This window comes from Canis lupus, chromosome 38 (assembly GCF_011100685.1).
Source record: "Canis lupus familiaris isolate Mischka breed German Shepherd chromosome 38, alternate assembly UU_Cfam_GSD_1.0, whole genome shotgun sequence".
NCBI classification, from domain to species: Eukaryota; Metazoa; Chordata; class Mammalia; order Carnivora; family Canidae; genus Canis; species Canis lupus.
Genome location: NC_049259.1, coordinates 24053119 through 24067819, shown reverse-complemented (window position 1 = coordinate 24067819; position 14701 = coordinate 24053119). Strand labels below are relative to the sequence as shown.

The window sequence follows — 14701 nt, the reverse complement described above, 5'->3', positions numbered from 1 at the left end:
CCTAGTTAAGATAAAGTTTTTTTTTTTTTTTAAATATTAAGGCCTAAGAATTAAGTGGAGACTGATTAAACCTGGAGGACTGGAGTGGGAGCTAGAAGATAGGCTATATGTGAGCAAATACCAATCCCTTCGTGTGAACACTTACCCAAATTCACTGCTAAAATCATTGCCAGAAAAAATGGCACCATAGGTGCCGTATCAATTCAACCATTTTTTTTTTTTTGGTCTATCCTTTTTTTTCTCCTTCCTGCCAGTTGTTTCTCTTTCACACCAGCCAGACAGCGCAGCTACGTTAGGAAGGAAAGTCTGATTCCTCCATCCCAAGATCTCTGGACGTGATCACACTGGCTTTGTCCCTAGGAGTCCACCCTCCATGGCCAATTCTTCCCGGGTCACTGAGTTCCTGCTGCTCGGTTTCTCCAGCTTTGGCGAATTGCAACCTGTGCTCTTTGTGCTCTTTCTCGGCCTCTACTTGATCATCCTGAGTGGAAACTTCACCATCATCTCCGTCATCCGCCTGGACCGCAGCCTCCACACGCCCATGTACTTCTTTCTCTGTGTCCTGTCCACCTCGGAAGTCTTCTACACAATTGTTATCCTGCCCAAGATGCTTATTAACCTGCTCTCTGTCCTCAGGACACTCTCCTTCACCAGCTGTGCCACACAGATGTTCTTCTTCCTTGGCTTCGGGATCACGAACTGCCTGCTTCTGGGAGTTATGGGTTATGACCGCTGCACTGCCATCTGCCAGCCTTTGCGCTACCCCGTTCTCATGAGCTGGAGGGTGTGTGCACAGCTGGCAGCAACTTGTATTATCAGTGGCTTCCTGGTATCTCTGGTGGGAACAACGTTGGTCTTCAGCCTCCCTTTCTGTGGCTCCAATAGGGTCAACCACTACTTCTGTGACATCTCCCCAGTCATCCGACTTGCCTGTGCTGAAACCTACATCAACGAGCTGGTCATCTTCGTCTGTGGTGTCCTGGTGCTTGTTGTGCCTTTGATCTTCATCTGTATCTCTTATGGCTTCATTGTCCGCACCATCCTGAAGATCCCATCTGCTGATGGCAAGCGAAAAGCCTTCTCCACCTGCGCCTCCCATCTTATTGTGGTCATCGTCCACTATGGCTGTGCCTCCTCCGTCTACCTGCGGCCCTCAGCCAAATCCTCATCAGGTAAAGACAGGCTGGTGACAGTGACCTACACTATCATCACCCCACTGTTGAACCCTATGGTATACAGCCTTAGGAACAAAGATGTACAGCTGGCCATTCGGAAAGTGATTGGGAAGACTGCGGTTTCTCTTAAGACTTTATAGTTGGACAGTTTTCAACAGTCCCCACACGTTTGAGTGGAATGTGTCACTAAGTGTTCAAGTCATGATAGCTTCTGCAAATAAATGTCAGTATAACGTGTGGCCTTGGACCACTTGTGTGATGTTGCAGGGTCTAAATGTTCTCTTAGGTAAAGCAGGCAATAGGAAAAAACAATGCTGGTGTAAGGATGAAAGGGGGATAGAATGCATCTGCAGCTCTCCTCCTTCTCCTTTCCTCCTCTTGACTTGGGGTTCTCAAAAGGCTCTTAAAAACCTGTATCTCCTGCTTATTCTTTCGCTCATTTGCCCCAAGCTGTGATTGTGCTCTTTCTTTAAAGTTATGTCCAGCTTAAAGGGAGGTGCTTGAGTCTGAAGGTGGCTTAGATGACATTAGAGATGACATGAAAGTCATAATGCACTAAGGAATCAGAAGGTTTCAGCCTGACACTCGTTAAGTCATGACTTTAAGGAAGTCATGGTTGTTCTCTTAATCTAGAATTTAACTTATGCTACATAAAGATAGTTTGATTTTCCTTTTTTTTATTTCGCAGGGTTTTTGCTTGTATCTAATGCATAACTTGAAAGAAAATACGTGTAAAATATACAACTGCACAGAGCGTAGCTCATGGTAATCAGAGCTTTGTGCATCTTTGTAAGGACCTTTCAAGTCTTCCAATTCTCTGAATATGATCCCTCTAGGTGCCTTTTCCAACTACCCCTTTAAATTACTTGTTATGGAATATAGAGGTATGCTATGTGAGTGAGTGGGGAAAATAACCTACCATCCAGTCCCTGGAGAAAGGCTGGAGGAAAGGTCTCCATGCTGTTCCACATGGAATGTGTTCAAAAGAGGGAGGGACCCAGTTCAGAGTGGTCATCAGGCCGGTACTTTATGAGATACTGACTCTGGTGATCATCTTGCCCCACATGTTCCCTGTACAGAAGGTCCTTCCTCAGTACCCCTCATGGATCCCACCTTCACTGACCCGGTACCTGCTGCTTTCCCTTTGCTGTGGCACATGCTCGTTATTCTATGATTATCATCCTCTCTGTCTCTCGTATCATCCACTGACTCCAATCTTGGCTCACAGATGTTTGAGGTGGTTACGACCACTGAGACCTTTCCCCAGATCTACATGACCTGAATTTCAGACACCTCGTCTTCTTGCTTAGGCCCTCTGCACATGCTAGAGCCCATCAGTGTTCTCTTGAATGCAAAATGAGACTACTTGTCTCCTGTTAAGTTTATTTAGATTTTCAAATTAAAGTGTGTATCATCGAGGGCACCTGGGTGGCTCAGTTGGGTAAGCATCTGTCTCAAGCTCAGGTATTGATCTCAGGGTTCTGGGATCAAGCTTCATGTCCAGTTCTGTGCTCAGTAAGGAGTCCGTTTCTCCCTCTCCCTCAGTTCCTCCCCCCACTTGTGCTCTCTTCCTCATTCTCTCTCTCAAATAAATGAATCCCTAAAGAAATCAAATGTATAATCATCAATAATGCTCTTATATTTAAAAGTTGTTACCTCTATTCTTTTTTGTCTCCCATTTTTCAAATTTTAGATTAAGTCTTTTTATGTTACTCTCATTCTTAGTCATTGACAAATGAAGGCATTTTAAAACACCACATATCTCTGTAAGTATGGATTAAGCCATCCTCATTAAAACACTCTGTTCTTTCTTATTTCCTCATACTGTGTTTCCAGTTGCCATTTATTGACCAAATGGTTTTTAGAAACAAGTATTTGCTTATTTATAGTTATTTATAGTTATTTGTTTATTTATAGTTTATTTATAATTATTTCCTTGCTAATATTTTAAAAGTTCCATTAGTTATTCATAGTTTTTTATGTGTGTTAGTGACAGACTGTGACTGGTACAAGTTCTATTTTTAGAATCCACTGTGTTTTACACTTTTCTATTTTTTCCTATGAAATATTTTTATTTATAAGAGTATATTATAGATGTTATCTTAATTTTGTAATTAAGCCATCTTAGTATGCATGCTCATGATTTATTTGATGTGTACAGGTCTTCTCATGGTTTCATTGGGTTGATTTCAAATACTTCATTATTATATTTCTAGCCATACTGACATGGATTTTGTTGTGGAATCTATTTTGTAAATGCTAAAATTAACTTTTTGGGTCTCAACACATATATTCTTTCTTGAAACTCACTAAAACATCAAAAGCAAACAGGAGAAAGTAATACACAGGAAGGATTAAAAAAAAAGTTAAAGAGCCAAAAACAATGATTCTAAGGAGAAAGACAAAGCTAAAAGCTGGGAAACCTGTACAAGGAGAGAAACCCACCAAAAGAAAACCAGGTCATGGTATGGAACAGTGTCTTTACTCTCTCTCACTCCTGCCTCCCCAAGGCTGTAGAAAAGAGCAAGATTTCTTAACGTCTCAGGAAAGAGCACAGCTTCTCAGTCAGTGCTTCACAGATCACCTGCAGGAAGGACTGATTTCTTTTCTTTGTCCATTTCATCTTGAGCCAGTACTTCAGTAAAATACAATAAAAATGCTAAGTGAAACAAGTCAATCAGAGAAAAACAAATACCATATGATCTCAGTCATACGTGGAAATTAAGAAAGAAAGCAGATGAATATATGGGAAGGGGAAAAGAGAAGAAAAAGGAGAGAGGGAAACAAGCCATAAGGGACTCCTATCAATCGAGAACAAATTGAGGGTTGATAGAGGGGAGGTGAGGGGGGGATCGGTTAAATGTGTGATGGGGATTAAGGAGGGCACCTGTTGTGATGAGCACTGAGTGTTGTATGTAAATGATGAACAAGTGAGTTCTACTCCAGAGACCAATACGGCACCGTATGTTAACTACCTGAAATTTTAATGAAAAAATCAATTAAGTATTGAGGGAAATGAAAGGAAAAGCATCTGAGTGTCCTGTTGTGTGTACAAAAGGTGTGCGTGCACTGATGGGATGTCTCAGTGAAGCACGCTCTCTAACAGTTGCTCACTGCATCGCATATCATACCCATCCCATCAGAGGTTGATAACAAAGAGCTCAGAGACTAGACCCCAGACTCTCATCTGATAGCACTGCTTTCTATATTGTCCACGGGGAGGTTAGCCTGGGGGTTTCCTTCCTGGAGTGGAGATACTCCAGTGCACCAGGAGCCGTACTTGAAGCAGGAATGAGTGTGAGCGTGAGTGTGCCCCCAGCAAGGAGGGTCACGGGGCTCTCCCCACCTGTCTCCCAGAAGTGACAGCCCCTCCTTAACAAGTCCCTTAGGAAACAGGACAATCTCTTTCTGCCAGTGATGACGGGGATTTAGGGGTCACCTCAACAAAATGAGTGACGCTGCTCTGCCTGACTCTCCTCCTACAGGGAGCCCGCTTGTCTGAGATGCACCCACACACATAGAGCTTCTAGCAAGCTTTTCAGTGCCACAGTCCAGAATGTATTTGGACATCCAAGGCTTCCCAGACATTTGAAGAAGGCTTGAATGTGAAAACGCAGAGGTCAAGACACGAGGGCAAAATGTTTTCAGGGAAAATATAGAAAGGGCAAAAATTTTTTTCAAGGAAAATATAAAAATGCATAGGACAGAAAATATTATAATAAATACCTTCATATAAAACATATTATGCTCATTACAGAACAGTATGTCGCGTTCACATTTTGGAATCAAAACTCACCGACAGGGATCCCTGGGTGGCGCAGCAGTTTGGCGCCTGCCTTTGGCCCAGGGCATGATCCTGGAGACCCGGGATCGAATCCCACATTGAGCTCCCGGTGCATGGAGCCTGCTTCTCCCTCTGCCTGTGTCTCTGCCTCTCTCTCTCGCTCTCTCTGTGACTATCATAAATAAATAAAAATTAAAAAAAAAACAAAAAAAAACAAAAAAAAAACTCACCGACAGAAAAGTGTACAAATCATGATTGGCAAGTGATGTGGAGCATTTTCTCATGTGCTTGTTGGGCATGTCTATGGCTTCCTCTGTGAGATTTCTGTTCATGTCTTTTGCCCATTTCATGATTGGATTGTTTGTTTCTTTAGTGTTGAGTTTAATAAGTTCTTTATAGATCTTGGAAACTAGCCCTTTATCTGATATGTCATTTGCAAATATCTTCTCCCATTCTGTAGGTTGTCTTGTAGTTTTGTTGATTGTTTCTTTTGCTGTGCAGGAGCTTTTTATCTTGATTAAATCCCAATAGTTCATTTTTGCTTTTATTTCTCTTGCCTTCATAGATGTATCTTGCAAGAAGTTACTGTGGCCAAGTTCAAAAATGGTGTTGCCTGTGTTCTTCTCTAGGATTTTGATGGAATTCTGTCTCACATTTAGATCTTTCATCCATTTTGAGTTTATCTTTGTGTATGGTGCAAGAGAGTGGTCTAGTTTCATTCTTCTGCATGTGGATGTCCAATTTTCCCAGCACCATTTATTGAAGAGACTGTCTTTCTTCCAATGGATAGTCTTTCCTCTTTTGTCGAATATTAGTTGACCATAAAGTTCAGGGTCCACTTCTGGGTTCTCTATTCTGTTCCATTGATCTATGTGTCTGTTTTTGTGCCAGCACCACACTGTCTTGATGACCACAGCTTTGTAGTACAACCTGAAATCTGGCATTGTGATGCCCCCAGCTATGGTTTTCTTTTTCAATATTCCCCTGGATATTCGGGGTCTTTTCTGATTCCACACAAATCTTAAAATAATTTGTTCCAATTCTCTGAAGAAAGTCCATGGTATTTTGATAGGGATTGCATTAAACGTGTAATTTGCCCTGGGTAACATTGACATTTTCACAATATTAATTCTGCCAATCCATGAGCATGGAATATTTTTCCCACTCTTTGTGTCTTCCTCAATTTCTTTCAGAAGTGTTCTGTAGTTTTTAGGGTATAGACCCTATACCTCTTTGGTTAGGTTTATTCCTAGGTATCTTATGCTTTTGGGTCCAATTGTAAATGGGATTGACTCCTTAATTTCTCTTTCTTCAGTCTCATTTTTAGTGTATAGAAATGCCACTGACTTCTGGGCATTGATTTTGTATCCTGCCACACTGCCGAATTGCTGTATGAGTTCCAGCAATCTTGGGCTGGAGTCTTTTGGGTTTTCTATGTAGAGTATCATGTCATTGGTGAAGAGGGAGAGTTTGACTTCTTCTTTGCCAATTTGAATGCCTTTAATGTCCTTTTGTTGTCTGATTGCTGAGGCTAGGACTTCCAGTACTATGTTGAATAGCAGTGGTGAGAGTGGACATCCCTGTCTTGTTCCTGATCTTAGGGGAAAGGCTCCCAGTGCTTCCCCGTTGAGAATGATATTTGCTGTGGGCTTTTCGTAGATGGCTTTTAAGATGTTGGGGAATGTTCCCTCTATCCCTACACTCTGAAGAGTTTTGATCAGGAATGGATGCTGTATTTTGTCAAATGCTTTCTCTGCATCTAATGAGAGGATCATATGGTTCTTGGTTTTTCTCTTGCTGATATGATGAATCACATTGATTGTTTTATGGGTGTTGAACCAGCCTTGTGTCCCGGGGATAAATCTTGCCATCAGGGAAATACAAATCCAATCCACAATGAGATACCACCTCACACCAGTGAGAATGGGGAACATTAACAAGGCAGGAAACAACAAATGTTGGAGAGGATGCGGAGAAAAGGGAACCCTCCTGCACTGTTGGTGGGAATGTGAACTGGTGCAGCCACTCTGGAAAACTGTGGAGGTTCCTCAGAGTTAAAAATAGATCTGCCCTACGACCCAGCAATTGCCCTGCTGGGGATTTACCCCAAAGATACAGATGCAGTGAAACACCGGGACACCTGCACCCCGATGTTCACAGCAGCAATGTTCACAATAGCCAAACTGTGGAAGAAGCCTCGGTGTCCATTGAAAGATGAATGGATAAAGAAGATGTTGTTTATGTATACAATGGAATATTCCTCAGCCATTAGAAATGACAAATACCCGCCATTTGCTTCAAGGTGGATGGAACTGGAGGGTATTATGCTGAGTAAAGTAAGTCAATCGGAGAAGGACAAACATTATATGTTCTCATTCATTTGGGGAATATAGAAAATAGTGAAAGGGAATAAAGGGGAAAGGAGAAAAAATGAGTGGGAAATATCAGAAAGGGAGACAGAACATGAGAGACTCTTAACTCTCGGAAACAACTAGGGGGGTGGAAGGGGAGGTGGGGGGGTGGGGGTGACTGGGTGACGGGCACTGAGGGGGGCACTTGATGGGATGAGCACTGGGTGTTATTCTATATGTTGGCAATTTGAACACCAATAAAAAATAAATTTATATATAAAAAAACAAAAAACAAATCATGATTGGCACAGCAATGAATGAATATTCAATGAATGAATGTTCACAGAGTGACCATGAAGAGGTCAAATGTGGAATATCCCCAACACTTCACACTCTGTGTCTCGTCCAACAGACACAACTATTGTGGCTTCACACGTCAGGCCTCGCTGCTTGGCTGGCTTCAGACTTTATAAGAGGGTGTATTCTCCAGAGTTATTTTCATCCTTTCTCTATTTCTCCCTCTTTGGTGTCTACTTTTCCTGTCGATGGCCGTATCCATGACATTTATTCAGGTGTATATTCTCCCAAGTTTACACTTGGTGTGTGAAGTGGATTTTCATTCATTTGTAGTTGCTTCCTGAACTATCGCTTTGCTTTCCAAGACTTCTCTTCCTCTAATGACTCATAAGTGAATTCTTTTAAATTCTTATCTTTGCTAGTACTTTGCACATTCTATTGCTCCTTTTGTTCCTTTCAGCGTATTCTGAAATATTGGGTAGGAGTTTCCATCTGTATAATGGATAAATTTTACAAGGTTTTGTAAGGTGAGCTCCCAAGGAAGCACACTCAGAGAGTTTATAATAAACGCAAGGGATTGACACCTGTGGGGTGGCGGACTTGGGCAGAGAAGGAGGTCATGCTGAAGGGACTCCCAGGGGCAGCGTCAGTGCCCTGGAGGTGGGTGCTGTAGCACAATAACCATTCAGAGGGGCCTGTGTTGGGCCAAGATGACCAGAACTTCATGAATGCGCATCAGTCAGTGTTCTGTATGGGTTGGTGTGGGAGAGGTTGTTACTTAGGGCAAAGTGTCCATGCTGCTAATGACATACCTGGACAGGCAGACAGCTAAAGCCTCCCCACCCATAGCATGGCCCCCACTGGGGCAGTAAGCCTTTATGTGCAGGAGAATCTGCATCCACGTAGTCACTGCACAGGCACTCTGCTGACTCCCACAAGGGTGTTGTTCTGCTGGGTTTTCCACTGTAATAACTTTGTGAGCGATCTTCATGACCTTCGAGTTCATCTGTGTGAGACTGGTTGTCCTGCACTCCCAGAAGGATGGTAGGGCCACCTTTACACCTCTAGCCTTGTCACTGGAGCCCCTGTTGTGCTACCGCCGGAAATTATCCAACTGTTAACAGAGACCCTAAGCTTTCCTTCTTTGGGATGATGTTCTCAGGTTGATCAATTGATCTTTAGCTTCTTTCCACAGGCAGTTCTTTTTTATTTTTGTTCTCACAATGCTAGGACTATCAGAAGAAAGTCAGTCTTTTCCTCTGCTTCCTCTTTCACGTATTTTAATCCCATATGTTGAGCTTTTTGAGTATGTTTTGTTGATTCAATTCTTAAAAATGTGCCCATGGGGATATTACCTTCCCTTTTGCATTCACTTTTCCCTTAACTTGATTTTAAATTGAGGAATGATTTACATTAAAAATTCAAATATTTTAAGTGCAAGTTATTTATGAGTTTTTGCAAATATATTCACTTACTTACCCACCACAGCAATCAAGAAATAAAGCCGTTGTATCACTCTAAATATTATTCCATGCCACTTTCCAGCTGGCTTCCTGCCTTGAGACAACACAGCATGGATTTCTCTTTTTTTTCTGGCTTTATTGAGATATACTGGCATATAGCATTGTGTAAGGTGACGGTGTGTGATGTAACAATGATACACATGTATATTGTGAAGTGATCACCGCAGTCAGGTCAGCTAACAGCTCCATCTCTTCACAAATTCCCTTTTCTGAGTGTGTGGTAAGAACATTTACAATCTACATTCTCAGCGATGTTCAAGTTTATGGTATGACAGTGTTGTTAGCTAAGGTCATCAAGTGCTACCTTAGATTCCAGAACGTATTCATCCCATAGCTGCAAGTGTGTGCTCTTTGACCCATATCTCCTATCTTCCCCGCCCTCCTCCCCTGACAGCCCCCGTTCTACTCTCTGTGTCTATGAGTTCAGCTTGTTGAGACTCCACATGTAAGTGAGGTCTTACAGTATTTATCTTGTCTGACTTATTTTATTTAGGACATTTTTTCAACTTCCTTCCATGCTGCTGCAAATGGCAGGATTTCTTTCTTTTTTATTGTTTAAAAAAACTCAGGGTGTTCTGTTCTTTCATTACGGCATAGGATTCTCTTATATGAATATGCAAAAATATACTTATCCATTTATATGTTAATAGAGATTTGGGTTTTTGGGTTCTTGACTATTACTGGCTGTTATGAAAAAACCTGCCATGAACATTTTTTCCTAAAGGTCTTTTGTGGACATTTGCTTTTATTCCTCTCTCTTCTATCTGGGTAAATACATATTTAAATCCATAAGATGCCGCCCAGTGGTTTTCAAAGCAGGCATGCTAGATGATTCTCCCATCAGTTTCTTCATATGCTTTCCAACTTTTGGTACTGCCAGGTGTTTTGTTTTGTATTTGTTTTCTAAATATATTAGTCATTCCATTGGGGTACGTAGCACCTCATTTAGTTTTATTTTGTATTAACCTGATATCTACTTGTGTTGAAATTTTTTTCATTTTCTTATTGGCTATTCATATATCTTTTTAGTAAATTGTTCTAGTCTTCTACCTATTTTAATAAGATGGCTTTTTAATTAATGAATTCTAGGACTTATTTATAAATACTGGATTAAAGTTGTTTGTAAGATACATGTATTGTGAATATTCTCCTATTCCCCTCAAGTTTGTAGCTTGCATTTTTGTTTTATCAATAGTGTTTTTAATGAGAATGAGTTTTTAAATTTTGATTAAATTTACTTATAAATTTATTCTTTTATGTTTAGTGTTTCTTGGGTCTTGTCTCAGAAACACTTTCCTAAACCAAAGTGGAGGAGACCTCTCACATTTGCTTCTAGCAACTTGCCAGCATTAGCTTTTGTATGTGGTGTTAGGTTTATTTATGTGCCATGTCTTGGCCAAAGATATCAAGACATAGTTTATATATAATAAAAGACACCCACTTTAAGTGTAGGGCTTTCTGTGTTTTGACATATACATATACCCATGTACTCATCACCATGATCAATATAAAACATTTCTATCACCCCAAAATTGTCCTGCAGGTCCCTTCCCAAGCAGTGCCCTAGATCACCACTACATTTGACAATACAAGAATCTCATATCAATAGAACCACATAGTATCCAGTTTTTTGCTTTTTGGCCGCTTTCATTAAGCACATTTTTGAAATTTATCCATGCTATGTGTGACTTTGGAGTTTATTATTTTTTTGTCCCATTGTACAAATACATTGCAGTGTGTCTATGCAGGCACCTGATGATGGATATGCAGCTCTTTCTCAGTTTTCAGCTCTCAGGTACAGAGCTGCACAAACATTTGCATGCACATATTTCCATGATGCATGGAGTTTTTTCATTATTTTAAGCGAATCTAGGTGTGGAATTGAGGAGCCACGTAGTAAATATATGCTAACTTTCTAAGAATTTGCCTGACAATTAGGCAAACCAGTTTGCCATCTCACCCTCTCCACAGCAATGCCTGAGAGTTACCAGTTGCCTGTCATACTCAACACAACCTATCAGTCTTAAATTCATCCATCATGTAGATGTATAATGAGATCTGACTGCGGCTGAAGTGGACTAAAAGTACTAAATATCTTTGTGCATGCCCATCAGCTATTTCTGTGTTTTCTTTAGCTGAGTATTTCCAACATCTTTTATTCATTTTTCAATTGAAATGTATCTGCCTTTTCAGTTTTGGGATTGGATTATTTGTCCTCTTATTAGATTGCAGGAGTTCTTTCTATTTTCTACATACCTTTTTTGGGGTCACATATATATTATCAAAATATTTCCACCATGTTGTGATTTATTTTTAATTTTCTACCACTGTCTTTGAAGAACAGTTTTCTTTCATTTCAATAGTCTAATTTATTGATTTTGAGTTTTATAGCTCATAGATTTTAAGTCATATTTAAGAAATATTTGCAAAACCCAACCTCACTAAGACTTTATCCAATGTGATTTTTAAGAAGTTTTATAATATCAGCTTTCCAGGCAGGGTAATGATTCATTTCCAGGTAAATTTTTATATGGTGAGAGAAGAAAGTGAGATTTTTTTTCCACCCAAATGCATCATTGTTGGAAAGATTATTGAACTGAATTTCTTGGCAGCCTTGTAGAAAATTAATTGCCCATACAAATGTGGATCCATTTCTGGACACCCTACTTTGATATATTTGTCCATGTTTATACTAATTGCAAACTATCTTTTTAGAGGTAGCTTTAGAATTAGTGCAATTCCCTCTGGATTCCACCCTCTAGGTTTCTCAGGGAAGCTATCCAGGGGAAGGGATGCACCTCAGAAAGAGCTGGGGAGCCACCCTCTGAGGCACTGGAGAAGCATCCGTGAGAAGTGCATCAGTATGAAAATTTCTGGGAGAACTGCCAGTGGGGACAGTGCAACTGAAATGGCAGGAGGGAGCGTCACTGGGTGTCCCTTGCACTGCCAGCCCCCAGATGGAGGAAAGTACACCAGAACCAGGGACAGGGTCCCCTTCTAGCTCTGCTGTCCCCTCAGCATCTTCTATTGACAAAGCTTACCATCATGTCAGCTGGCAAGAGAGAAGTGTTCCAGCATCACAACAAGAACAATTACAGAAAGATTTAGAGCTGAAGCATGATTCCATCCATAACTGCAGTCTAATTAGGGTTAATGTTGTGACTATACTTGAAATGTAGAAGCTTTGAAATTACATAGATCCATCTATCCCACTTTATCCTTTATGCTAAAGTACATGACATTTCTGTATATTAAAAACCCATAGGCCCTCCTCTCTTCCTCTCCCATGAAATAAAATAAAATAAAATTAAATTAAATTAAATATAAAAATAAAAATAATAAAAGGGGCGCCAGGATGGCTCAGTTGGTTAAACATCCAACTCTTGGTTTTAGCTCAGTTCATGATCTCAGGGTCCTGAGATGGAGCTGTGTCAGGCTCTGCACTGGGGGTGAAGTCTGCATGAGACTCTCTCTCTCTCTCCTTCTCTCTGCCTGTCTTCTCTCCTCTCTCTCTCTCTCTCAAAAAAAAAAGGAATAAAAACCCATAGGGAAATGTAGTATTTTTTGATTTATTCATAAGTGTTCTAAAGAAGAAAAAAATTATCTTTTTTTTTTAGATTTTATTTATTTATTTGACAGAGAGAGCACAAGCAAGGGGAACAGGACAGAGAGAAGCCAGCCACCCAATGCCCACCCCCAAAATTATCTTTTATGTTTACTCAAATATTTATAATTTTAATGTTCATTTCTTCTTCATGAAAGCTTTTCTTTAGTTTTTTTTAAAGATATTTATTTTTCATGACAGACACACAGAGAGAGAGGCAGAAACACAGGCAGAGGGAGAAGCAGGCTCCATGCAGGGAGCCCGACGTGGGACTGGATCCCAGGTCTCCAGGATCACACCCCGGGCTGAAGGCGGCACTAAACCATTGAGCCCGTGGGGCTGCCCATGATAGCTTTTTAAATATCTATATTTGTTCATGTTCTGAAAGTAAACATGAGGTTCTCAGAGAATGGATAGATTACTTAGAGCAATGACTAAGTTCCTATTGACCTAATCCTTCTGGATTGTGTGATGACAGCCAGATGTCACCATATACACAGGGAAATTCACACACATGAACAACCCTGAAATTAGGAATCTGGGAGCTATATAAGCTCCTATATAAGGAGTGAAATAGTTATTACCCTCTCCTCCTGAGAGAGGGAAAGTGACATGAGCTCCCTTGCAATTTGCAATTCTTTGGAAGATGAATACCTGGTTCCAAGGTTCTAGGTTTCATTCCCTTTGAACAGAAATGCATACTTCTAAGGTTGACCTGCTGCTAATTATTTAGCATATTTTACGTTTCAAGACTTGTCCTTCAAGGTAGGTTGCAGGTTTATTTACTCAAGAAGCCTTATTATGAAGGAAAATGAAAATATGTACTTTCTGACACCGAACTACTTGACTGTCTAATATAATTTTCCTTTCTTTCAAAAACCTTCCTCCAAGGTCTTTTGAGACAAATTTGCTTAACTTCCTATTACATAAACATGTCTTTATTTTACCTTCAATCATTTTTTGGCATATTTTTTATTGGAGCTTGATTTGCCAACATATAGTGTAACACCCAGTGCTCATCCTGTCAAGTGCCCCCTTCAGTGCCCATCACCCCACCCCCCTGCCCACTCCCTTACCACTACCCCTTGTTCATTTCCCAGAGTTAGGAGTCTCCCATGGTTTGTCTCCCTCTCTAATTTTTCCCCACTTAGTTCCCTTCCTTTCCCTCATAGTCCCTTTCACTATTTCTTATATTCCCCGTATGAGTGAAACCATATGATTATTGTCCATCTCGGATTGACTTACTTTACTCAGCATAATACCCTCCAGTTCTATCCATGTTGAAGCAAATGGTGGGTATGCGTAGTTTCTAATGGCTGAGGAATATCCCATTGTATACATAGACCACAGCTTCTTTATCCATTCACTTTTGTTGGACATTGAGGCTCCTTCTACTTTTGGCTATTGTGGACATTGCTGCTATAAACATCGGGGTGCAGGTGTCCTGGCGTTTCACTGCATCTGTATCTTTGGGGTAAATCCCCAGCAGGGCAATTGCTGGGTCGTAGGGCAGATCTATTTTTAACTCTTTGAGGAACCTCCACACAGTTTTCCAGAGTGGCTGCACCAGTTCACATTCCCACCAATAGTGCAAGAGGGTTCCCCTTTCTCCGTATCCTCCCAACATTTGTTGTTTCCTGTCTTGTTAATTTTCCCCATTCTCACTGGGGTGAGGTGGGATATCATTGTGGTTTTGATCTGTATTTCCCTGATGGCAAGTGATGTGGAGCATTTTCTCATGTGCTTGTTGGCCATGTCTATGTGTTCCTCTGTGAAATGTCTGTTCATGTCTTTTGTCCATTTCATGATTGGATTGTTTGTTTCTTTGCTGTTGAGTTGAAAAAGTTCTTTAAAGATCTTGGATACTAGCCCTTTAAGATGCTGAGGAATGTTCCCTCTATCCCTACACTCCAAAGAGTTTTGATCAGGAATGGATGCTGTATTTTGTCAAATGCTTTCTCTGCATC

General features: G+C 40.7%; 1 protein-coding gene across 1 annotated transcript; it reads left to right on the top strand.

The window, feature by feature from the left end:
- The first annotated feature begins 373 nt into the window (after positions 1-373).
- OR10R3C (olfactory receptor family 10 subfamily R member 3C) lies at positions 374-1315 on the top strand. Its single transcript, NM_001388898.1, is given in 1 exon segment — positions 374-1315. A coding segment is annotated over 1 exon segment (942 nt).
- The last annotated feature ends 13386 nt before the right edge of the window (positions 1316-14701 follow it).